Below are 24,816 nucleotides of genomic sequence, written 5' to 3'. Positions count from 1 at the left end.
AATAGAATTCCAAAACAAACAAAACAAAAAACTCTGTTAGTTAAAATAAATCTAGCCCCTTGTTTCTAAATTTATCTCTCAGAGCCAGAGAAAAATAGTATCTTCATTTCTCAAATCTTCACTAACTCTAAGTAATACTATTTTAATATTTGAAACAAACTCATTTAGGTCCCCAAGAGTATATCAAGATTATCGTCTACCCCCACAAAATGAGTATTATGGAGAAAACAAAACATATTACACGAGTGTCTTTTTCTGGTCCTGATAATAACTCATAAATACATAAACACACTTAAAAATGAGATATAATGTAAAACCTTGGCATATGCATTGGCTTTACATTTCTATTATTTTAACTACTTGTCTGCATCAACACTAGTAGCACAGATTAAATTCCTAAAAAGTAGCTGTTCTGAAGCACCCATCACAATACCATGTCCAAGCAAAGGGAGATGGGGAGAGACCAAGCAGAATACTCAGAGATGTCCAGAAACTTCCCAGGGTATATCCATCAGTGGAATGTGACTGGGTGTTAGTCTAAATAAGATTTCTGTAGTCAAATAACACACTGCTAGTTAAGATAAAATTAAACAATTCTCTTGTACGACTTCACAGAGCCTTTAAATATACTATTTAAGTCATTTTCCAGTTTTAATTGACAGAACTGTTTTTTCTGGCAAAGAACATCTCATGAGACTGGTGTCCCACAGTTCACATCTTGGACAAGACTAATAATTTATGTAAATTTGTAAATTGAGGTCTGGAGAAGAACAAGTAACTTGTTCAAAGCCGCAGAGCCAGGGAGAGAAGAGTTGAAATCTGAGCACAGGTCATCTGCCTGTGATCTGGGGATCTCACTAAATCTGCTTTCTAAGAATCCCCAACCCTTTCTAGTTAGGTCAAGAAACATACTTTGTTTAATATAAAGAAATATAGTTATAATTTTATTAACACTTTCTAGATCAGATGATGCCCCAAAATACACAAAATGCCTGGATTACCCATCCCCCCAAATTAGGTTAGTTCAGTATTGCTGACAAAGCATTAAAACTAGTATTTCAGGATTCAGAGCATGATCCAGCAATATGAAAACCACCTGACATTATGCTAATGTTAAGTGATGTGGAATGGTGATCACTGCAACCTTATGATGTAAAATGTTACTCACTGATTGTCAGGAAAACCACAGGACTATGATTCTTCTACTCTAGTATAGTCACCTCTGGGATGAAACTGCAAAGGAATCTAACCATAAATGTGAATAAAGGAAATGCCAAATAACTAAGAGTTGCCAGGAGTTGATACATAATTATTAAAGCAGAAAAACTTGTCTATTTTCCTGGCTAGGTCCAAATTCTCTATAAGTATCTTGGGGGCTTTAAGGCTTATCCATGATCTTCCATTTCAACTGAACAAGTGGAACAACTCTCACTAGCAAGATTATAGTGTAAACCATAACTGAACTGTTCACTGCAATTGGCTTGTAAGATACTAAACAAACATAGCTACTATATGCCAGGCAGTGTGCTAGGCACCTGCATATCTACTGTCCCATTTAGCCATCAAGATTGAAGAAAAAGATGGAACACTTAGAGAAGACATAGAAGTTAACACAATTAAAGTGATTGGTAAAACTGCTAAGAATCTCCAAACAGGCTTACCTGAGCAAAACACTCCATAGACCCAATCAAGAAAATCAAGTCCTTCACCAGGTCTGACACCCTCATCCGAAACTCCCCAAAGTCATCAGTCTCCTCAGGAACCCCCTCCTGAAATTTCAAATCAGATAACATTTGTTTTAAACTAAGGCTTTCATTTACTTTATAAAATCAAGAATAAAAAAGCAATTAAGCAGTCCAGTCCCAATGAATAAAAAGATGAATCGCCTAAATCACACAGACATTTTACTATAGAGGGGATCCCAAACTTTTAGGTGTGTCAAGTCAATACAACCTATCCTCTGCCTTGACAATTAGAAACGCTTCTCTTTTTTTGCATGTCCCAGCTACATCTTGCCTGCTGTTGGAAAAATCTGGAGTGATGGGGGTGGGAAGTGACCTAGAAGATGTGGTAACTTAAGAGTTTATTAGGGCTTCCCTGGTGGCGCAGTGGTTGAGAGTCTGCCTGCCAATGCAGGGGACACGGGTTCGAGCCCTGGTCTGGGAGGATCCCACATGCCGCGGAGCAACTAGGCCCGTGAGCCACAACTACTGAGCCTGTGCGTCTGGAGCCTGTGCTCCGCAACAAGAGAGGCCACGATAGTGAGAGGCCCGTGCACCGCGATGAAGAGTGGCCCCCGCTTGCCGCAACTAGAGAAAGCCCTCACAGAAACGAAGACCCAACACAGCCAAAAATAAAATAAATAAATAAATTAATTAATTAAATAAAAAACTGATTAAAAAAAAAAAGAGTTTATTAGCGTATCTAGATAAGGTCTAGCTTTTTATTACTGAATAAGCCTCTGAAGCTTTATGGTTCAAGATCTACCAAAATCAACCATTATCACAAGAACTAGACACAGAATAGAATATTAGACTTTAAAAAGAATTTTATATCGGTGGACAGATACATAATAAGACAGGTATAATAAAATATTAATGGTAGAATTTAGGTAGTGAGAAAGCCCTCACACAGAAACGAAGACCCAACACAGCCATAAATAAATAAATAAATAAATAAATAAAATTAAAAAAAAAATCATTTTCCCTTTGCTGTATATTTGAAATTTTTCATTAAAAAATACAGAGATCATTTACATTTCATGCTTAAGTTTTTCTTATTCCAACACCCTCCTGTGAGTAAACTAAGGCTTACCAATTGTGAGATGGTTATGGGCATGTATAAGAATCTTGGACCATGGGTATCTGGGAAAAGCCCTTAGTATTATTGCCAATTGCTGATCTAGTTCAACCTCCTTGCTTTAAGATGAAAAAATTAAAGTCAAGGAATAAGGAGGAAACAATGGCTGTCTCAGATGAGATAATGAATTATAAAGCACTATACACCTACAAGTGTAAGGAATTACCTGCCAGGGAAATGGTGTCACAGAACTAGCAAAGGGAAGAAACAGATCAAGCAAGCAGAGCCATTTAAACCAGAGTAGCCTGGCTTTTATTTACTTATCAGGCTTCCAAGCAATATGTAGTTGAAGATAAGATTCCTCAGTTTAAAAAAAAGTAGTGAAAACCACTAAACTAAATCATCACTAAGGTTCTGTGGAAATACAAAATACCATAACTCAAATAACAACATTAACATTAAAATGAATAGACAGTTTTCATGTCAGATTTAACAGTAAGCAATAGGGAAAAAAACCCACTCCAAGTTATAGGTTGAAGGACAGGGATATTAAACCAACCAACCAAAAGAATGAAATAAATGCTACAAAATTTGAAGTGACTAAGCAAAGAATGAGATTGAAGAGTTTTCCAATGGACTGTTTTATAATATTTCTAGTATATTTTCTTCTAAGCAAATGGATTATATTTTATTTTAACTTATAAAATTAGTATAAGTAATATAAAGAAAAATGTGCACATATGTGTCGGGGGGGAGTCATAAGTTATTTTCCACATCCTCACACAAATATTTCACCTTTGTGTTAGTTTTAATCCAACCACATATTTTATGCTATTATAAATACATATTATAAAATCTGACATTATTTTTTCATTTAGCATACCAACTATTGCTACCTCAAGTTATTATTATTATTATTTTTTTTTTCAAGTTATTATTTTTAACTGCTGCATTATGATCCATCAGAATGCTACATAATAATATATGTAACTCTTTTTCTTTTTTTTTGTGTGTGGGGGGGCCCATGCCACACAGCTTGCGGGATCTTAGTTTCCCAATCAGGGACTGAACCTGGGCCGCCAGCAGTGAAAACACCAAGTCCTAACCACTGCACCACCAGGGAATTTCCTCTTCTAATACTCTTGTACGTGGGTTTACCATTTTTTACTTTTATAGATAATGCTTTGTACATAAAATAGCAATTTTTTTCTTCTGCAGAATTATTTAAGGTGAATTCCCAGAAGAATTACTGGCTCAGCAGGATTGAGTTCTTTTTACATAGACCTAGCACTCTTCATTATACTGGTACTGACTTCTTCAGTGTAAGCTAGAGTGACAGAAAACCTGCAGATTCCATTAGCTTTATTCTCTATCTTTTCAGTTCCTTTTCAAGTTAGCATTGAAAAGAAGAGGAAATCAAGACTTGATTAAGTAGAGAAGAAAACTTACATGGTCTGGTTCCAGCTGGCAGTGGCGAGCCAAGGCATGAAGCAGCCTTTGAATGTAAGCTTTGAAGATGCCATGAATAACTTCATCATTAGTTTTGTATAAATGCTCCCCTAGTCGGTACCAAAAGTTAAAGGAAATTTCTACTACCTATCAAATTAAAAGAAAGAGAAAAGATGGTTTATTTGAACAAGAAAAGAAGGCAATTTTATTATTACTAGGGCCAATAGGAAAGAAACACTTTAAAACAATATGAGTGAAACCAGTTAAGAAGCCACCTTTTTTCTAGCAGATTTATTATTATCCTCCCCAATTATCTTTCCATGTTAGGCCCAAAACTCCATTTAGGATGACTGGCTTTACATTCTCTGTCTAGCCCTGGGATAACTTCTCCAACAGTATATTGGATTCTGAATTTAGAGAAACAGATACAGAAATGGAAGTCTCTTTAAAAGTATTTTTTCCTAAATTCTGAAATTATTCCATTTTATTTTTGAGATTAAAACACTTCTCACCAGATAAACCATCTACAAATACCTGTACAAACCACAGCTCATCTTACATATGGCACTGTTCAGAGGAATGATAATTATTAGGTAGTACAATATTTCTGCCCAAAAATGTTTTAAGTTTCAACAAAATCTAGATATCCTCATGAGATTACGTCAAACAAATACGCATTATCTTTTATATGATCAAAGAAAAAGGATTGAGACTCACAGGACTACTGAGCCCCTCCCTAAGAGGGGCCCTACCATCCCTTCCCATCAATAATCTAAAATGGAGCAATTTAAATAGAGCTAACCCAGCTTGGGAGTTCTTTCTCACTTCTTATACTATTAAGAGGAGATAAAGCTTCTTGAATAAGAGGAGGGTTTTTTTCTTTTAATCTAGCAAACTTAAAAGAGGCAGCATGTCTTAGAAATTTTGGGATGAAGAAGACTCTTTAAGTCCTTTCAATGCCATTCTCATTTTCATCCATAATTTGGAGAAAACTTTTTTATGTTAAAACTTGTGGAGATACAGTTAAGATTTGGTATGCTTTCTTTAGCTATAAAGCTCTAAAGAATAACTGACGCTAGAGAGGGGGCCTCAGTGGAAAAGTAATAGGCTTTTTTTCTAACAGGTTCCTATACCAGTCAGCCCAGCTAACCAAGTAGGAAAATAGAAAAGAATCAAAGCCGAAGCCCAAATATATATTTTTTAAAAAATTCAAAACAGAGGAAACTCCCCATCACATTAATTAAAAATAAAACTAAAAAAAAAAAAAAATAAAAATAAAACTATAATTTCCCACAAATAAAAAGCTGGACAGGAGAAAATGGAATGCAGATAATATGTGACAAACAACTTGGAAAATAATGGCATTAGCATAGAATAAACACTACCTCATATTGAGGGTGTCCTGCACAGATAAGAAGCAGTTCTAGAGTTCGTAGGTCCCCAAGGCCTTGGCCTGGAGTACAAACAATTTTTTCAAGAAAAGTTTCACACAGTTCAGTGAAAATACGGCAGTAATTCAGAACTCTGTAAATGAAAGAGGAATGAGAACATCAAGTCAGAAATCTGGATATTATGTGTACATACTCACAGACACAGTTAATCAAATAAATAAAAGCAATCCTCAGCCTAAGGGACATGTAGTGATTATTTGCCATGTTGTATCACAATTTCCATAACAAACATCTTTCCTTAAATCACATACTTTTATACATATAAGCAAATGACTCATAAGTCAGTTAAAATTCTCAATTATTAAAACATCTGAATAAAATTCCCATCAAATCAAACTTGATACTTCAAAGGTCATCCCTAATTCTTAGAGCCTTACCCTTTTAAGTGCAAAAACTTACTACTCTCCATGATCACAACCTCTCCCTCTGCATTTGATTTGCCACTCTTGGTTCAGATGAGAATAGCAGAGCATCTTGAGGATGCAATGTATATATTTACACAGAGTCACGAAGAATCACAAAGGATAGATAAATAATAAAAGGTGACTTAAAAGAACACCAGACTGTATATGAATCCAGGTCTACTGCCTTTAATAATTACTCACTTGTCTAAATCTTCACGTGCCACAGCCATATGATAGGCAGTCTCCAATGTCAGGACTCCTTGAAAAAGTTGCATGGCTAATGGCAAGTTGGTTTCCACATTCTCAATGGCGTACAGAGCTGAGCATACGCAGTCTGAAGCAGCTTCATGTAGATTGGATGAGGTCTTATCCTGTTGCTGGGAGGTAGCAGGAGTAGGGAAGTAAGAAGTTTGATCATTAAGCTGTAATCCAAGTAACAGGAAAGCAATTATAGCCTGTTTCTGAACATGTACTTTAAATACGTAACAGCCTAATAGTCATGGCCTTCAACGAGACAACATCCATCAATCTTCCTATTTCTGACTATTATTTCCTTATATTCCAAGCAAATCAGCCTTTTTGTAGCTCAATCATGGTCATATGACTTCTAAAATTCATATTTTCTTCCATACCAGTTCCTCCAAATGGAATTCCATGTGTTCCCTGCCCTATTTTAGTCTATGGAAATTTTCTCCATCTTTTTTCTGATATTCAAGTACTATCTAAAATGAAAGGGCCCAACAAGTATCAACACATCATTGTGCTATTTCAGAATACTAAGGTTAAACAGAGATTCTTAAAGCTACGGGGGAGGAGAGGAGAAGGTAACTTAGAAAGGAGCAAAAATCAGTTTATCCACCTTCTTATTAGCAATGATGCCTGCCAGTATATAAGAAAGCAAGGTCTTAGAAATTTTGAAGAAAAAAGAATAGTGAACCTAGAACTCTATACCTGGCTAAATCATTGTTTAAGAATGAAATAAAAACATTTCTCAGGAATGCATGCAAAAACTCAATATTTATTTCCCACATATCCTTCTGAGGAAGGTATTTGAGGTAGGTCAAAAAAAATGGTTAAACCAATCCAGAGGCAGAGTAAAGAGAAGTCCCAGGGTGACAGCTGGGGAGCAGATCAAAAGAGCAACTGATACAAATTAGAGAATATTAGAAGGTTCAAGGAGGGAGGCCTCCAGGGTTTCTATTAAGGACAGTACAGTTGAGAGGTTGGATAAATTTAGTGAAGGCATATTGGTCTTCTGTGAATAATAAAAAAAACAAGGACATTTAGAATCTCTGCGGGGGGGAGCGGGGGGGCGGGGGGAGCTATAAAAGCAGGGTTGGGACAGCACAAAGACACAACTTATTCATTAGGTTATTCTTAGATTGAGTGACAGTGAATTCAAAAATATTCACTGTATTAACTATGTTTCAAAAGTTAAATGTTCAAATTTATTCTTTTGTATATATCAAGTATTATTTTTAAAATATTTTTTAAAAAAGAACTATAGGGGAAAAGTTATATAATAAGGTCATGGTCCAAGCATAAAGCAAACTAAAATATTTAGTTTTATGTGGCATGATTTCGAACCACTGAAAAAAATGTAAGAACGAGGGCTTCCCTGGTGGCGCAGTGGTTGAGAGTCCGCCTGCCAATGCAGGGGACACGGGTTCGAGCCCTGGCCTGGGAAGATCCCACATGCCGCGGAGCAACTAGGCCCGTGAGCCACAACTACTGAGCCTGCGCGTCTGGAGCCTGTGCTCCGCAACAGGAGAGGCCGCGATAGTGAGAGGCCCGCGCACCGCGATGAAGAGTGGCCCCCGCTTGCCACAACTAGAGAAAGCCCTAGCACAGAAACGAAGACCCAACACAGCCAAAAATAAATAAATAAATAAAATAATTAAAAAAAAAAAAAAAAATGTAAGAACGAGAATACATTTGACCCCGACTCTAGAAACACTCTTAAGTAACAGAGGACCTAACACTGGATCAGTAGAGAAGACAATATAACCCTAGCACACTACTTAGCTTGTTCCTTACCCCGATCTCAGTTCCCAAGAGTCACCACTGTTTTAAGTTTGAAGTGTATTCTACACTGTCCTCCATTCATATGTAAACTTATTTACACACTTTTTAAACAAAAGTGGGACCTGAATTTTTTAATAGTGACTACTCTTCACACAACTTGGTGAGATGAGAATCAAAATTACCATTATTGAGGTATGGCATCAATAGACATGGAGACAAAGACAATGATTAGCAAAACAATTATTAGCATCCTAAGTTTCCTGAATTTTAGCTTCTGATCCAAGAATGACAGCAGAAATACATGAACAACAGTACAATACCAAAAACGTCTCCTTGAACAATGTGTTTTCCTTTTCTTTCTTTAATTCACAGTGATATCAATCTAGTATCATGCTAAATCTTCTAAATTATAGTGCACCAGCACACAACCAGTATGGAAACACAGAGTTTCCATACTAATATGTGTTCATGGAAGGAAAACCATCAGGGAGAAAAAGACAAAGTCACACCCACCTCCAAAGACCTGTTTAACATTTGTGCTTGAGGTATTGCTGTTTCTTGTTCTAAAAACTAGTCTTATTCTAAGCACTCACTTACTCTTTGTCTACCAAGACAGAGGAATTTATTACTAGGCAATGTTACTTTTAAAGTTTAAGGAACAAATGCACAAGTATATAGAAATACATTACTTCTGATCTCAAAAACCCAAAATTCATCCTATACATACCCTGATGTTTAAGTAAACTACCTCAATTACAAAGATAATATTCTGATTTGTAATTGTCTCAAACATCCAATGGCCATTATTAGAAACACACAACTTAACACTTTTAAAATAAGAAAAAGAGATCTATGGTTTTTTTGTTACTTGAATTTTAATATGTAAATCATTGATCTATACATATCTACATATAAGACTGCTTTCCTCTTAAACCTAACTACATTTTATTCTGAGCACTAAAACTAATATCTTAATTTGGTACTTGGCAACAAGGAAGGGACAGTGTTGCTTTCTTACCATACACTTTCCACTCTCTGCAAAACTCTGAAAACACTCTTATATTCCAGAAGGGCAGTTACCCTAAGTGACTATGTGCCAGAAACAAACAAAAACCATTTCATAAACAAAGCCATTACTTACCAAAACCTCAAAAAGGAGTGCTAGTAACTTATTGTTAGCCATGAAGTTACTGTCCAAAACTCCTAAGTTAAACCAGCTTCCCAAACAGCGAAAGACCTTCATAAGCATTTTCTCTTCTGTTCCTGCTTTTTCTACACAAGTCATCTGAAAAGAAGAAAAAAAAAAGTTACAACAAATAATGTCAATCTTTATATTTAAAATATTATTACAATCACCTTACAGGTGTAATGATGAGAAGGATAACAATAACAGCTAACAGTTAAAAGTGCTTTTTAATTGCCAGACACTGTCTCATCACTTTTTTTTTTTTAATTAATTAATTTTATTTATTTATTTTTGGCTGCGTTGGGTCTTCGTTGCTGTGCACAGGCTTTCTCTAGTTACGGCGAGCGGGATCTGCTCTTCGTTGCGGTGCACAGGCTTCTCATTGTGGTGGCTTCTCTTGTTGCGGAGCACAGGCTCTAGGCACGCAGGCTTCACTAGTTGTGGCACGCGGGCTCAGCAGTTGTGGCTCGCGGCTCTAGAGTGCAGGCTCAGCAGTTGTGGCACACGGGCTTAGTTGCTCCGTGGCATATGGGATCTTCCCAGACCAGGGCTCGAACCCATGTCCCCTGCACTGGCAGGCGGATTCTTAACCACTGCACCACCAGGGAAGCCCTGTCTCATCACTCTTAATTCACTTAATCCCCACTAAAACTGTATAGGTATGTACTATTATTATCTCCACTTTCTCAACTGGGAAGCTGAGGTACAGAGAGGTTATAGACTGGTTCAAAGATAGATATGTTTCAGAAACAATTATCAGTATATTTCTTAGATCCAACTTTTGCATTAATGTAATCTTATCAATAGAATTGTCTTTAAAGTAATACTCATCATCTCAGCCATGAAAAAGAATGAAATTTGTCATGTGAAACAACCATGGATGGACCTGGAGAGGGTATTATGCTTAGTGAAATAGGAAAGAAAAATACTGTATGTTATCACTTATATGTGGAATCTAAAAAATGAAACAAACAAATGAATGTAACAAAACAAACAGACTCATAGATACAGAACAAAGTAGTGGTTACCAGTGGGGAGAGGGGAAAAGGAGAGGGGGGAAGATAGGGGTAGGGGATTAAGAGGTACAAACTACTATGTATAAAATAAATAAGCAATAAGCATATATCGTACAGCATAGGGAATATAGCCAATATTTTACAACAACTTTAAATGGAGTATAATCTATAAAAATTCTGAATCACTACGTTGTACACTTGAAACTAATATTGTAAATCAATTATATCTCAATAAAAATTAATAAAATAAATAACACATCTATACACTCAATTTTATAGAGTAGAAATAAGCTGGTTGTACTATTGTATATTGCTTCATGAAAAGCTGGTATTTCAGCTTCAGCACTGGAATACTCTAGCAAATATACCATCCACAGAAAGTGATATTACTATAAATATGATAGTTCATAAAAGATAAAATGAAAAGTCAGACTAAAACTCACCATTGTTTCTCTTTGTAAACTGCTTTTGTGATGTACACTTTTTCCAAAGTAAGGTGTAATGCAACTTTTTCTGGATAAAGAATGTTTAAAAATAGGGACTTCCCTGGTGGCGCAGTGGTTGAGAATCCTCCTGCCAATGCAGGGGACACGGGTTTGATCCCTGGCCCGGGAAGATCCCACGTGCTGCGGAGCAACTAAGCCCGTGCGCCACAACTACTGAGCCCGCAAGCCACAACTACTGAGCCCGTGCACCACAACTACTGAGCCCGTGCGCCACAACTACTGAGCCCGTGTGCCTAGAGCCTGTGCTCTGCAACAAGAGAAGCCACTGCAATGAGAAACCCACACACCACAACGAAGAGTAGCCCCCGCTCACTGCAACTAGAGAAAGCCTGTGCGCAGCAACAAAGACCCAACACAGCCAAAAATAAATAAATAAATTTAAAAAAAAAAAAAAAGAATGTTTAAAAATAACTTTTGCAGGCAATGGATTAGAAATATCATAACTGCCATGGCATTTAGAATGCATGGGGGTGGGTGGTAGTGGTATGTAATCCCATAATGATCTAAATGCTGACAATTATACTTCCAAGTAGCCATGTTCCCCCTATGTTTGCAGTATCAGGCAATAATAATTACATACGTATTAATTAGTTTGAATTACACTGAACTGAACTGAAATGAATGAAGAAAAAAGAAAAGATTCAAGTAAGTGCATGGCAACCACACACCCACATCCACACCAACAAACACACACACCTAAATCTTTGAAGCTCTTGCTATAAACTCATGACACAATTGCTTGGCCTTTATGCTTCCTGAATGACATTTCAATTTTAGTAAGGCGTGATGTTTACAAATGGAAGGACTTGATTATACATTCTAACTACTGACTCAAACTTAAGACAGAATTTTGGAAAAACCCTACATCTAAAACTAGCTGCTCTGAAGAGAAGAAATTATATTAATTAAATCAAACACTCACCACAAAGCTTCAGAACTAAGAGATGCCTTCAGTTTCTCTTTGAGAACTGTATTATTAAAGACTCTTATCTCTTACTAAAGTTAAGACCTCAAAAGCTAAAAGATAAATACCAGAAGAGCTCACCAGTAAAAATATAGCAGAGGTAAATAATAATAGATCTTGAATTAACGAAATGGAGAATAAATGGAGAAAAATATTAGAGGCCAGGCTCAGTTTAAGAGCAAGAAGAAGAATATTTTTAAAAATTATAAAGTTCAATACAATGTTTAGGAATAAGTCCATTCGAATAGACCACAAAAGTATAATACTGACAAGAAAATAAGATAGAATAAAACCATTAAAGAGAACGTGGGGGAACTGCATGAAAAGGTTCTAAGAAGCCTTTGGTATCTATTACAGCGAAATACCTATTTTTCTTGGTAACTGTGGACTAATTTCATGCTCTAGGTTCTATAACATGACAAGCTTCACGACAAAATTATAGACCTTATTAAGCACCACAAGGATATATTTTCCAGATTTCATGATGATAAATCAATCTTAACACCTGTTGCCAATTGTGATAAAGTGCTAAGTCAAGTCCAAGTGGCTAATTGCACTTGCCCATCGTGGCAGTAATGATGACTGTAAGGACTACAGTGGCCACTGAACTTTTTTTAGTTCATTTGAGTGCTTACAAAAAATGACAAGCTCGGGTCGGTTAACCCAACTCAAGTCACAGTCTGAGAACTACACAGCTTCCACAGCAGCTCCAAATAAAGCTCTTATTTTTTGTAGCTGCAGGGCTAATACTGCTGGAACTCATATACAAAATTTAATTGTGTGGCTTGCTGAATTACAAACAACAGTTGAATTTATAAGTCTCACCAAGTTTCTCATGTGAAAGTTCTGAAACTGGTAAAGAATGGACTTCTGGGGGCTTCCCTGGTGGCGCAGTGGTTGAGAATCTGCCTGCCAATGCAGGGGACACGGGTTCGAGCCCTGGTCTGGGAAGATCCCATGTGCCGCGGAGCAACTGGGCCCGTGAGCCACAACTACTGAGCCTGCGCGTCTGGAGCCTGTGCTCCGCAACAAGAGAGGCCGCGAGAGTGAGAGGCCCGTGCACCGCTATGAAGAGTGGCCCCGCTTGCCACAACTAGAGAAAGCCCTCGCACAGAAACGAAGACCCGGGCTTCCCTGGTGGCGCAGTGGTTGAGAATCTGCCTGCCAATGCAGGGGACACGGGTTCAAGCCCTGGTCTGGGAAGATCCCACATGCCGCAGAGCAACTGGGCCCGTGAGCCACAATTACTGAGCCTGTGCGTCTGGAGCCTGTGCTCCGCAACAAGAGAGGCCACGATAGTGAGAGGCCTGCGCACCGTGATTAAGAGTGGCCCCCGCTTGCCACAACTAGAGAAAGCCCTCGCACAAGAAACGAAGACCCAACACAGCCATAAATAAATAAATAAATAAATAAATATTTAAAAAAAAAAAAAAAAAAAAAACAACAAGAATGGACTTCTGATGCATGGAATGGAGACATCTGGTTGGACCCTAATGAAACTGATAATCCTGAAACCCCAAGTCACTCTGAGTCTACCTTACCAATAAAAGTGGCCTGCCTTCCAGTGTCTGAGACTAGCCTTCCTCAGCTTGAAAGCCCTGTAATAACCCCATCTGAGACAGATGCCTTGAAAGAGGATGCCCAATCTCTTCAATACCTACCACAACCATCCCCTGTACCACTCATAACTAGGGTCAAATCTCAGAAGGTTCTAGGGGAACAGGTACATGCAGGAGGAAATAACTTATACACCAAGAGAACTGTAAAACTTTGCTTATATGTGTCTGAAGAAAGCTGGGATACATGCAGGAGTGTATTCTAAAGGTGTTAGACCAAGGAAGGCTGGAATATAACACTAGATTGAGCCAAACTCATTGATACGAGTGTACTTCCTTGAGATTCTGGATTTAATGAGTATATGGAGTCTCTGGGAAGTACCAATAGGAATGTCGTAGTGCAAATACCTAGGATTTTGGAACAAATCTATGCTCTCTTCTGCAGGTAACTATTTTCCTTTTGAGAAGCAGCTTCTGGTTTGCTACTGGGCCTTGGTAGGCCTATCCATAGGACACCAATCTCATCAACACCTGAGATTCCCATCATGAACTAAGTATTATCTGAACTACCTAGCCATAAGGTTGGGCATGCATAGCAGCAATCTGTCATCAAATGGAAATGATATGAGACTGAGTACGGGAAGGTTTGGAAGCTACAAAAACATTGCATGAGTAGGTGGCTCAGATTCCTTTGACACCCTCTTCTTGCACTGATTCATCCCCTTCAATCCATGCCTGTGGCCTCCTGGGGTGTTCCTTACAAACCAGATAACTGAAGAAGAAAAAATTCAAGCCTGGATTACAGATGGCTCTGCATATTATGCTGGTACCACCTGAAGGTAGACAGCTGCAGCATTACAGGCCCACTCAGGGGCTTTAGTGAAGGCCAGTGCTGAAGGAAAACCCTCCTAGTGAGCATATCTTCAAGCAATACGCATGGCTGTCCACCATGTCTGGAGTGAGAGATGACCAGAAATATGGATCTCCACTTACTCATGGACATTTGTCAGTCATTTGGATGGATGATCAGGGATTTGGTAGAAACAGGATTGGAAGATTGATGACAAGGAAGTCTGAGGAAGACGTATATGAATGATGTATTTTTTGAATTTTTGAATTTATTTTTTTATACAGCAGGTTCTTATTAGTTATCCATTTTATACATATTAGTGTATACATGTCAATCCCAATCTCCCAATTCATCCCACCACCAACACCCCCACCTGCCACTTTCCCCCCTTGGTGTCCATATGTTTGTTCTCTACATCTGTGGCTCTATTTCTGCCCTGCAAACTGGTTCATCTGTACCATTCTTCTAGGTTCCACATATATGCATTATGAATGATATTTAAATGGGCACAGTCTGTGACGATATATCTGTCCTATGTGAATACCCACCAAAGGGCATCCACTATAAAGGAATCTCCCAATGACAGATGGACAAAATGACAAACTCTATGATGTCAGCCTCCTTCCCTAGCCACCCAGTGCTTGCTCGATGGGCTCATAAACAAAGGAGCCATAGTAGCAGGGATAGAAGCTAAACATGGAGTTAACATGGATTTCCACCTACCAAGGCTTAACTGGTAAACACTACTGATGAGTGTCAAACCCATCAACAGCAGAGACCAACACTGAGTCCCCAGTGGCACCATTCCCCATGGGGACCACGTTCGTTGATTATACTGGACTTCCAACATGGAGGAAGCAGAGATTTGTCCAGAGGATTAGACCCATATTCTGGATATAGAGTTGTCTTCTCTGCTTGTAATGTTTCTGTCAGCACTATCACTGATGGACTCACAGAATACCACATGCAACCATCATGGTATCATAGCTAATCAAGAAACTCGTATCAGAGTAAGGGAAGTACAGCAACTTTGAGCTCTACTGGTTTGGAGATCTTGGTCCCAAAGAAGGAATACTTCTAACAAGAAACACAAAAATAATTCCAGTAAATTGGAAGATAAGACGGCCACCTGGACAATTTGGGCTTCTTATGCCACTGAACCAACAGGAACTTTACAGGCTGGAGTGAAAGATCCCAATTACCAAGGAAAAACTGTGTTGCTTCTATATAATCAAAGCAAGGAGCTCTAGGTCTGTAACCCAGAGGATTTTCTAGGGAGCCTCTTCGTACTTCCATGCCCAAAAAGTTCATGGAAAACTACAGAAGCAACAATCCACAAAGGCAGGATGATTGAGGGCTCAGACTCTTGGGGAATGAAGGCTTGGGTCACTTCACAGAGTAAAGAACCCCAAGCAGCTGAGCTTCTGGCTAGGGCAGGTGTCTTAGTCCATTCAGGCTGCTATTAACAGAATAACACAGAATAGGTGGCCTATAAACAACAGAAATCTTTCTCATAGTTCTGGAGACTGGAAGACCAAGATCAAGGTACCAGTATCTGGTGAGAACCTGCTTCTTGGTTCACAAACAACTATCTTTTTACTGTGTCTTCACATGGCATAAAGGAGAAGGGAGTTCTCTGGGGCCTCTTTTATATGGGCACTAATCCCATTCATGAGAGCTCCACTGTCATGACCTAATCACCTCCTAAAGGCCACATCTCCAATACCATCACCTTGGGGATTTGTTTTCAACATATGAATTTCCTGGGGCAGTGGGGTGGGGGGTTTGGACACACAAATGTTCAGCCTATAGCAGCAGAGAAAAGATGAAATGAGTTGTGGAAGAAGAAAGCCGTCGATACCAATTATAGCCTTTGTTAATCAATATATACTTAAGGGCCGTAGTAGCTCTGCATATTTCCTATTTGCTTATTACACCACTGTACTGGAGTTTAAATGTATGTAAAAGAGTACATATGGAGCTTCCCTGGTGGCGCAGTGGTTAAGAATCTGCCTCCCAGTGCAGGGGGACACAGGCTTGAGCCCTGGTCCGGGAAGATCCCACATGCCGCGGAGCAACTAAGCCCGTGCACCACAACTACTGAGCCCGCGTGCCACAACTACTGAAGCCCGTGCTCCTAGAGCCTGTGCTCCGGAACAAGAGAAGCCACTGCAATGAGAAGCCCACACACCACAATGAAGAGTAGCCCCCGTTCGCTGCAACTAAAGAAAGCCCGCATGCAGCAACGAAGACCCAACGCAGCAAAAAATAAATTAATAAATAAATAAATTAAAAAAAAAAAAAGAATGTGCAGCTTCTTCAGCCCCAGACTCCTAGCTCCTCTGGTGCCAGCTCTTGCAGTGCACTGACCAGCAGTTTCTCCAGCAGCGCCCTCCCTCACCCCCGAGAGTTTTATAGCAAAGTGCTTCTGGCTCCTAAGAAATGTGCAACTTCTTCTCCAGCACCAGATTCAGTGCACTCAGAGTCTCCAGTGCCTACAGTGCACAGTAGCCAGCAGCTTCCCCTGGCACTCCCACGCCCAGGTGATTTTGTGGCAGAATGCCTCTGGTGAGACACCTTCCCTAACAACTTTCTTGGGCTTCCTGGAAAGCAGATTTCCAGCAAGCTTGAGAGGACAGATTTTCAGCGGCATGCAGCACCACGATGACTTCTTTACCATAGCTATACCATCACCAACAGGGTCTGAATCTCAGTCCTGGGAGGGGGGTGAACTCTTCCTTCCTTGGAAACTCTATCTCAGCGTTAATGACTGCTCCTTGTATCTGTTTTATTTCTATATTCTTTAGAGCTCTCTTTACCTCTTACTAGACAAGCCCTCATTACTACAGATGCCTGTTATAGTTAAAGATTCTTTATATTAAAAAGCCCCAACAAATTACTAAGTGGTTTCTCTCTCCTGACTGGACCCAAACTGATACTAAAAGGAACTAAGGATTCTAGATCTGGGGCATGAAAGTAACTAGATGAATACTAGTCATCTTTTTCTGTTAGGAAGTAAAGAAGTGCTCCAGTAGCCAAAGTTACAACATTTAAAGCATCAGAAGAATAACTTAAGTGGACACCCTGAATCAATGAAAATTGGGTCCATGGGTCCATAATACAGCATAAAGAGAAAGCCAGGGAAAAAAAGTAACATTTAAGGCATCTTTAAAACAAAACTCTTATATTGAAAACAGGAAATTTAAAAGTTAAGATTCATCCTGCCTTTCTAGCGGGTACTCAGAAGAATGCTAATATATATGTAGAAGGAAAGACAGAATTAGCAAAACATTATTTTGCAAACCACAATGAAATTATTAAGGCAAGGATTATAAACTAGAATTTAACATTCGTACAAACTGCATTATATTACAAGGGGAGGAACAAACTTTATAAATGGAAGAATCAGACTATCATCATCCTAATCCAGTCAATCCTAGCATCACTAACAGAAGGTCAACCAAAAAGTATAACTTCTGATAAATTGCAGCATGAAGTATCTAACACGTTTTCTGGCCAAAAATGTTCAACCTTTTAAAATTAATCCATCAAGCCTTTCAGTCTTTCTTACCAGGGTTCTGGGAAAGAATTAAGTCCTGCAGAAAATGATCTGAGTGCCTATTTTCTCAATCATCCTATGGATGGTATACAGGAGAAAATTCATTACAAACAATGGGTGCCTTAGGGCATTTGAGGCTTAATTCTCTTGAGGAATTCCTACTGAGTAGGGCTGCTTTAGATATAACTTCCAATTAGAGGAATTACAGAGAATAGAAAAACAAACTAAATGAAACAAAGACAAGGCAACAGAAAATCCAGGAGGTAAGAAGATGCTTTATAAAACTAGTCCAATCTCTTCAACAAATCAGTGTCATTTTGAAAAAGAAGAAGAGGGACTGTGATTAAGTCGTAATAATTTGATACAAGGTATGGTTCTAGACTGGATACTGATTTGGAAAAATGCTGTAAACGCTATTTTAGGACCAACTCAGGAAATGTGAATATGGTTTAGGTATTTATTAGATGATACAAAAACTTACTGAAATAGAAAGATGAAGCTGGATGACTGGAAAAGCAGTCTGCAGAAGGGTAGAGCATATTTTCATTTGGATATTCAAAATCTGTATATATGTTCACAGAGGATATGTGCTAAAGGATTAATAAATAGTGTGATCCCAGATGGTTTGAATGTAATTTGCTTATCTATATTTTCTAATTTTCTATTACACTATTTCTTTAATATAAATGGTTAATTGAAAAATACATTTAACTTAAAAAAGTTTCCAATGAATTTCTAACACCAAACTGAACACAATTTTAAACAAAATTTGGTTTTTTCAAATAAAAAGTTCTATGATGCTGAAGTACTGAAACACATTCCTGAAAAATAATCTATTATAAAGCACATTGTTGAGAAAATTGAGCTGGACAATAAAGACCTAAAAATGAGATGTGAGCTAGATAATCAATTTAATACCATCTAGTAGTTCAGAAATCAGCAAAATTTTTCTATAAAGGACCAGACAGTAACTATTTTAGGCTTTGCAGACCATATGGTCTCTGTGAAAACTACTCAATTCTGCCGTTTTAGCCCAAAATTACAGACACAGACAACGTGTAACTGAATGGGCATGACTGTGTTCTAATAAAACTTTATTTACAAAAATAGGTGACCAGCCCATGGACCATAAATTTATCCACCCTGGTCTAGGGCATTAAAATTTCCACCTAATCAAAAATTAACTCTTTTTTAAAGGATGGTGTAGTATTAGCTAATCTATAATTGTGATATGGCTCAAAGGTTAAGTAAAGTCCTGTACCACCACCCTATCAAAAAATCTCAATTCATCCCTTAGAGAGGATCCTTTCCTTAAGTAAAGTAAATTTATACACACTTCCCTTAGCACAGTCCTTGATCAAGAGCCTACAGTCGGTGGCATGAAGAAGCAGAAGAGCAAGGGACATGTAATCAGAAGACCTGAGTTAAAACTCTGAATTAGCAGTGGTGTCACTCTAAAGCCTGTTTCTCATTCATAAAATGGAGAGAACACCACCCTGAAAGCATTACTTAGAAGCTCAAAAAGTACAGCTTCTGAAAGTACTTTTTAACTGTAAAGTATTATATAAATGCCACCGTATTATCATTGTCAAATTTTGCTAAGAAAGCTATTTCACAATAGTGCAATTGAATTACTAAATAACCACCAAGGCTTTTTGCCCCTAGGCAGCAACTCAGTATTTCAAACATACTCACCAATAGAGATACCACTGTACTAGAATAGAAGGCCAAATCTTCTATAATTTCTGTACGCCGGTTAGCTCCAATTCGTAAGGAACGACTATGTACTTCTTCAGGTAACACTGTAAGGATCTCCAGCAGAAAAGGCAGAGAAGTTACATCATTGCTATATCTAGGAAAGAAAAGAGGAGAGATATAAGTTATTCAGAATGTGCACCACACTCACAATCACAGCCCCACACAATCACATAAGATAACAACAGCCATCAGAACAACCACAACAACAAAAGTAGAATTCTCACTACTGTTAAAGGGGAGAAAAATAGATATACTTTTTTGGAAAGGTATCTAGAAATCAAAATTTCAACTTGCATAATAATCTTTGACCCAGCAATTCCACTTCCAGAAATTTATCTTGTCAGAAAAATCTCACATACACATGCAGATGTATATGCACAAGTATTTTTTTATAATAGCAAAAATACTGGAAAAATATAAAGGTCCTCCATAATTAGACAGGATAAAAAAGGTTACAGATATCATACAATGGAACATATACAACCATTATAACAAGCACCTATGTCGTAACGTGAGATGTCCACAACATATTAAGCAAAAAAAAGGATATGAAACATATTTTTACATACAACTGAAAAAAATACATACGTATATGCATATTAATATATATGCATTTATTTATTTTAAAATGCTTAAAGGGAAGTCTAGAGGGCTATACAGTCAATCACCAATAGTGGTTACTTATAAAATACAGGAATAGGAAGAGGGGAAGGTATTTACTTTTTACTTTGAAAGCTTCCATACTGCTAAGATTTTTTCAAAGAGCATATATTAATATTATTAATAAAAAGTTTCTTAAAACAAAAAATAAATTATCCACGTAAAGGTTTTAATGACACACTATAGTTGGTGGTAAAAAGGACATCCACTTTGCTCAAAAATAATTTCCTAACCAAATGCCAAAATGCAAGCAAATATCAAGATTATCTTGCCAAGACCATGAGGAAATACTTTACTCAAAGCAGCAAGATCCATATATCTAAAAATAATACTGTCCCTTTTATAGACATGAAATAAACCCCAATTAGTAAGAATGTATACTCATAACAACTTTCAGTTTAATATAATCTTAAACATTCTGACAATGTTTTTATAAAAACCACTGATATGACAGTGGGAGTGATCCACAAGGCAATGAAATACGTTGTTGTAGTTAATTCAAGAAGCGTGTGTGTGTGCGTGTAAACTATGAAGTTCTTTTAAGTCCCACATGACATATTTCTGTAGTATTTAAATTTTAAATGATTTTCTTTTAATCTAACAAAAGTTAATAAATAATTCTACATTAAGAGTTTTGGGGGAATAGTCCAAATGTCTAGCTATTGCTAACAGATTTCTCTGTGTAGGTTAATGGTAAACGCTAGCATATAGTCAATACAAGTTACTTACTTTTCTACCAATGTTTGTACACATCCCTTCCAGGAAGGCATCTGTAGAGCAAGGTCTGCTATTGCTAAAGCCAGCTGAGTAAAAAGAGATTAAATAAATGAATAGACAGATGAACAGAAATAGAGTAAGCATCAATATTAACTGGAAAGCAAAGAAGCTAAATTTCTTCCAAAAAATATGACAACTAAGACTGTGACACCACCCTCCTTCTCACCCCCACAGCTACATATCATGTAAATTCTTCTGGGTTAACTATAAATTGCTGAGACTTAAAAGTTAACCTTTAAAAATGAAAAACCAAACCAAAAAAAATAACAAAAAGAAGTCAGAAAGAACAGACTCTAGATTTTCCTCAGAATATATCAATACTTACTTTTATTTGGCAATACCATAGAACTTCACGGACATATAAATTATACTCTGCCAAAAAGCCAAAGCTACTGACAAAGTCAGCCCTTTGACTCACTCCTCAAGTAATGGATTGCCATTTCCCTTCTCTTCATGTCTTATCTTGAAGGCTTATGCAAAAGCCTACTTCCCCTTCAAGGACACTTCTATGACAGGCAGAGAACACATGTGAGTATGTACTCACTGAAGCTTCCAGTTTTCCTTTCTAATGTATTTCCCTACCTAAGGTGGAAAGGCCAGATGCTCTAGTTCACCACTTCATTCATGAGACTTTTACTAGCCAATCAGTCTAGAAAGGATTTTTTTAAAAGACAGGAATGTAGACCTCTGACCCAGGACAGTACTTTACCATCTACAATTTTAACAGCGTGTGTGTGTGTGTGTGTGTGTGTGTGTGTGTGTGTGTGTGTGTGTGTGTGTGTGTGTGTGTGTGTGTGTGTGTGTGTGTGTGTGTGACCTCCTCCACTTTTTGGTATTCAAGTTAGTTTGGTATCAAATGAATTCTAAGATGAATACAAAGATTTAAATATTCACTTTCTATTCACTTATAAGAATATAGCAATGAGTCTGTAAAAAAGTTAACATCACTTCACATGGGCTAGCAAGCAATGTCAATCAAAATTAACTTGATAAATCCAAATGGTCTTACAAATTTTCCTAATGAGAAGCATAGGATTTACCTGAGTTACAATGACAGGTGACAAGTCTTTCAAGTTCTGGATATGGGTTAGTAATGAGTCCCGTAAAGAGGCATGAGAGTCTGTGGGGAGCTCATAAAATGAGGTCTGAATCTTCATTTTCATGGTCTGTGCAGCAAAATAGCATGATTCCACATCTTGCCGGATCTGTAACAATTGGTCTGAAATCTCCCATGCATGAACCTGAAAGTAGATCAGACAAAAAAAAAAAGTCTTAAAAACTACTTTTCTAAACAACGTTTATGCCATACAACCCCAATACATATACAAACTTATTTAGACCAAAGTATAATGAAAGAAAAATCTGACAAGCTAAATTGCCCACTAATTCAGCCAAAACTTCAAACTACGGTATATATTTATAGGCCATGCTCAACAAAAGTATTACCTAAAATCTTCTGATTGTAGGAAGGCATGAGAGTTATCAACTGAATAAATAGATCTAATCTTGCTGACTAGAATTATTAATTGTGTAGGGGGGAGAGTATAAAGAATGCCCCAAAAGTTTCTACTAAACTAAAATGTCACTGTATAGCTTCCAACCCTAATCTATAGGTTGGATGTTTCTTCTCTTTTCCACTTAAAATAAGTAAGCTTTTGTTCACTCTAAGAATTGAGTCTGGAAGCTATTTTAATATATCTATAAATAGGAGAATATATTTCATATTGGTCTTAATAGGCCTACATTTCAATCTTTAGTTCCTGACTAAAACAGTACAAAAACTATTTCACATACTTCAATTATTTTCTAATGTTTTTATATTTGGCACAGTGCTGTATATGCTACTAAAATCATTTCCACAGGAGCATCTATGGAAATAATAAATAGAACAAAAGCATAGAATTTGGTCTCTAACAGCTAGTCACAGTTATAAAACAAAGCCTTATTTTGAAAGATAACTTTCGGAACAAACTCATGCAGTATAAAGTAGGCAACTAATCAACAAGTGATAAATTCTAATCCAATTCTATACCAAACTGCCTCTTCATGGGAGTGGGAGCAGGCTAAAATGGGCTGTTAATAATGGACTGAAAATCTTTTTCAATCCCAATTCAGGAACAGAGCCAACTGTAAAGAAAGATCACATAGATTTACCTACTCAATTTCTTAAGAAGATAGAGCACTTCACAAGTAATACACAATGATTCTTCAAGATCTTTCCAAAGATAAATGGCAAGTCAAGGAAATGGCCTGTATGAGTTCCCAAAGTAAACTGAAAAGAGACTCTAAAACTCACAATGATATGTCTATTGACATAAAACTTAGCTTTAATCAAGTAATAAGTTGGTGAAAAAACAAGCATGAAACATTAACTTCCTTCTAGATAAAATGTATTTATTAATTTTTTGTACTTTTTACCCCAGCATACTGTCACAAAAAATCTTCCAAGCCACAGTTTTTAGCCATTCATTATCTAACCAGTAACCCAAGCACATCTACGATTTAATATGCCATCAAAATATACCACCCTCAAGATGATATTTTAAAAAATAGTAGCAAATAAGCAGCCTTGGAATCACCATAAATGTCCTCATAAAAACAGAGCAATTAAAGAGCAAAACCAAAGCACTACGGACATTTACAACAAAACTAGATATTATCTAATTATCTCCAGGAACCCCAAAATATAAGTGGATGGGGACAGTGACATCTGTAAGACCTGTTTCAACTTCAGTAAAAGGCAGAAGCAGAGGGAAACAATAGGGTATCTAATGGATCTAAGAGCAGAGGATACCAAAAGAGTCAACAGGTATTCACTAGAAAGCACAGGGAACCAATCTGAAGACTGTAGTTGAAAACAGAAAAGGTTTTGCCCAATCCAAAAGCAAATGAGTTAAAGAGGCCTATGTAAGGTCTAAGGAGATGGAACAATCTAGCCTCTATGCATTCTTAAAACTGAAAAGCCAGAGCAGGGCCCCAAACTGAGGAGAAACTGCTGTGAAAAGAGTCAATACTATACAGGACAAGTACAACAGAGACAAAGGAAAAAAAGGAGAAGGTAATAACAAAGCTCGGAAATCTTAGAAATCAAACCACCATATCTGTAAATACTATCTGAAAACAACAGAAAAGGAAGCTCTATGAAGTTGGAAATACTATCCTTAATTATGCCTCCTTCCAAAAGTTCAAAAAACTAATTTCACAAGAAATAAGCCATTGAGCTCAAATGCCATATATATAGCAACTGGGGGTGGGTGCAGGTGCAGATAATGAGCAGAATAGCATGCTTACAAAGAAAGTAGGCCAGAAAAACATTTTAAAAACTAGCCTAGGAGCTTCCCTGGTGGCACAGTGGTTAAGAATCCGCCTGCCAATGCCGGGGACATGGGTTCCAGCCCTGGTCCAGAAAGATCCCACATGCCGCGGAGCAACTAAGCCTGTGCGCCACAGCTACTGAGCCTGTGCTCTAGAGCCCACGAGCCACAACTACTGAAGCCCGCGCACCTAGAGCCCATGCTCCGCAACAAGAGAAGCCACCAAAATGAGAAGCCCGCGCACTGCAACCATGAGTAGACCCCGCTCACGACAATTAGAGAAAGCCCGTGTGCAGCAATGAAGACCCAACACAGCCAAAAATAATAAATAAAAATTATAAATAAATAAATAAAAACTAGCCTAAAGTCCAAAGGACATAGGAGCCAACTGAAAAAGCTCCCAGTGGCCTAAACTAGAAAACCTGGGAGTAACAAATTATGACAGTATTGGATTATAATTCAAAAACAAAACAATATCCATGAGTCCATACTGATGTGAATAACAACTGAATAAATAACTGGGGAAAGGTTATTTGCAGGAT

At 37.7% G+C, this 24,816-nt stretch overlaps 1 protein-coding gene across 5 annotated transcripts in view; it reads right to left on the bottom strand.

The window, feature by feature from the left end:
* The window catches only part of TNPO3 (transportin 3), an 81,583-nt gene that overhangs the window by 32,922 nt on the left and 23,845 nt on the right, over nucleotides 1-24,816 (bottom strand). For 3 of the 5 annotated variants that reach the window (XM_036863349.1, XM_036863352.1, XM_036863351.1), the window contains 8 exons: nucleotides 22,001-22,201; nucleotides 20,913-20,986; nucleotides 19,461-19,617; nucleotides 9,270-9,413; nucleotides 6,305-6,525; nucleotides 5,634-5,772; nucleotides 4,249-4,395; nucleotides 1,662-1,769 (listed from right to left, as the gene is read on the bottom strand). In XM_036863349.1, coding sequence (XP_036719244.1) covers nucleotides 1,662-1,769; nucleotides 4,249-4,395; nucleotides 5,634-5,772; nucleotides 6,305-6,525; nucleotides 9,270-9,413; nucleotides 19,461-19,617; nucleotides 20,913-20,986; nucleotides 22,001-22,201 — 1,191 coding nt within the window. The remainder of the gene's footprint in view (nucleotides 1-1,661; nucleotides 1,770-4,248; nucleotides 4,396-5,633; nucleotides 5,773-6,304; nucleotides 6,526-9,269; nucleotides 9,414-19,460; nucleotides 19,618-20,912; nucleotides 20,987-22,000; nucleotides 22,202-24,816) is intronic. The other 2 variants (XM_036863350.1, XM_036863353.1) reach the window with 1 other exon arrangement.

The sequence above is a fragment of the Balaenoptera musculus genome, chromosome 9, assembly GCF_009873245.2.
Source record: "Balaenoptera musculus isolate JJ_BM4_2016_0621 chromosome 9, mBalMus1.pri.v3, whole genome shotgun sequence".
In the NCBI taxonomy this organism is placed as follows: domain Eukaryota; kingdom Metazoa; phylum Chordata; class Mammalia; order Artiodactyla; family Balaenopteridae; genus Balaenoptera; species Balaenoptera musculus.
This window is presented reverse-complemented; position numbering and strand designations above follow the sequence as displayed.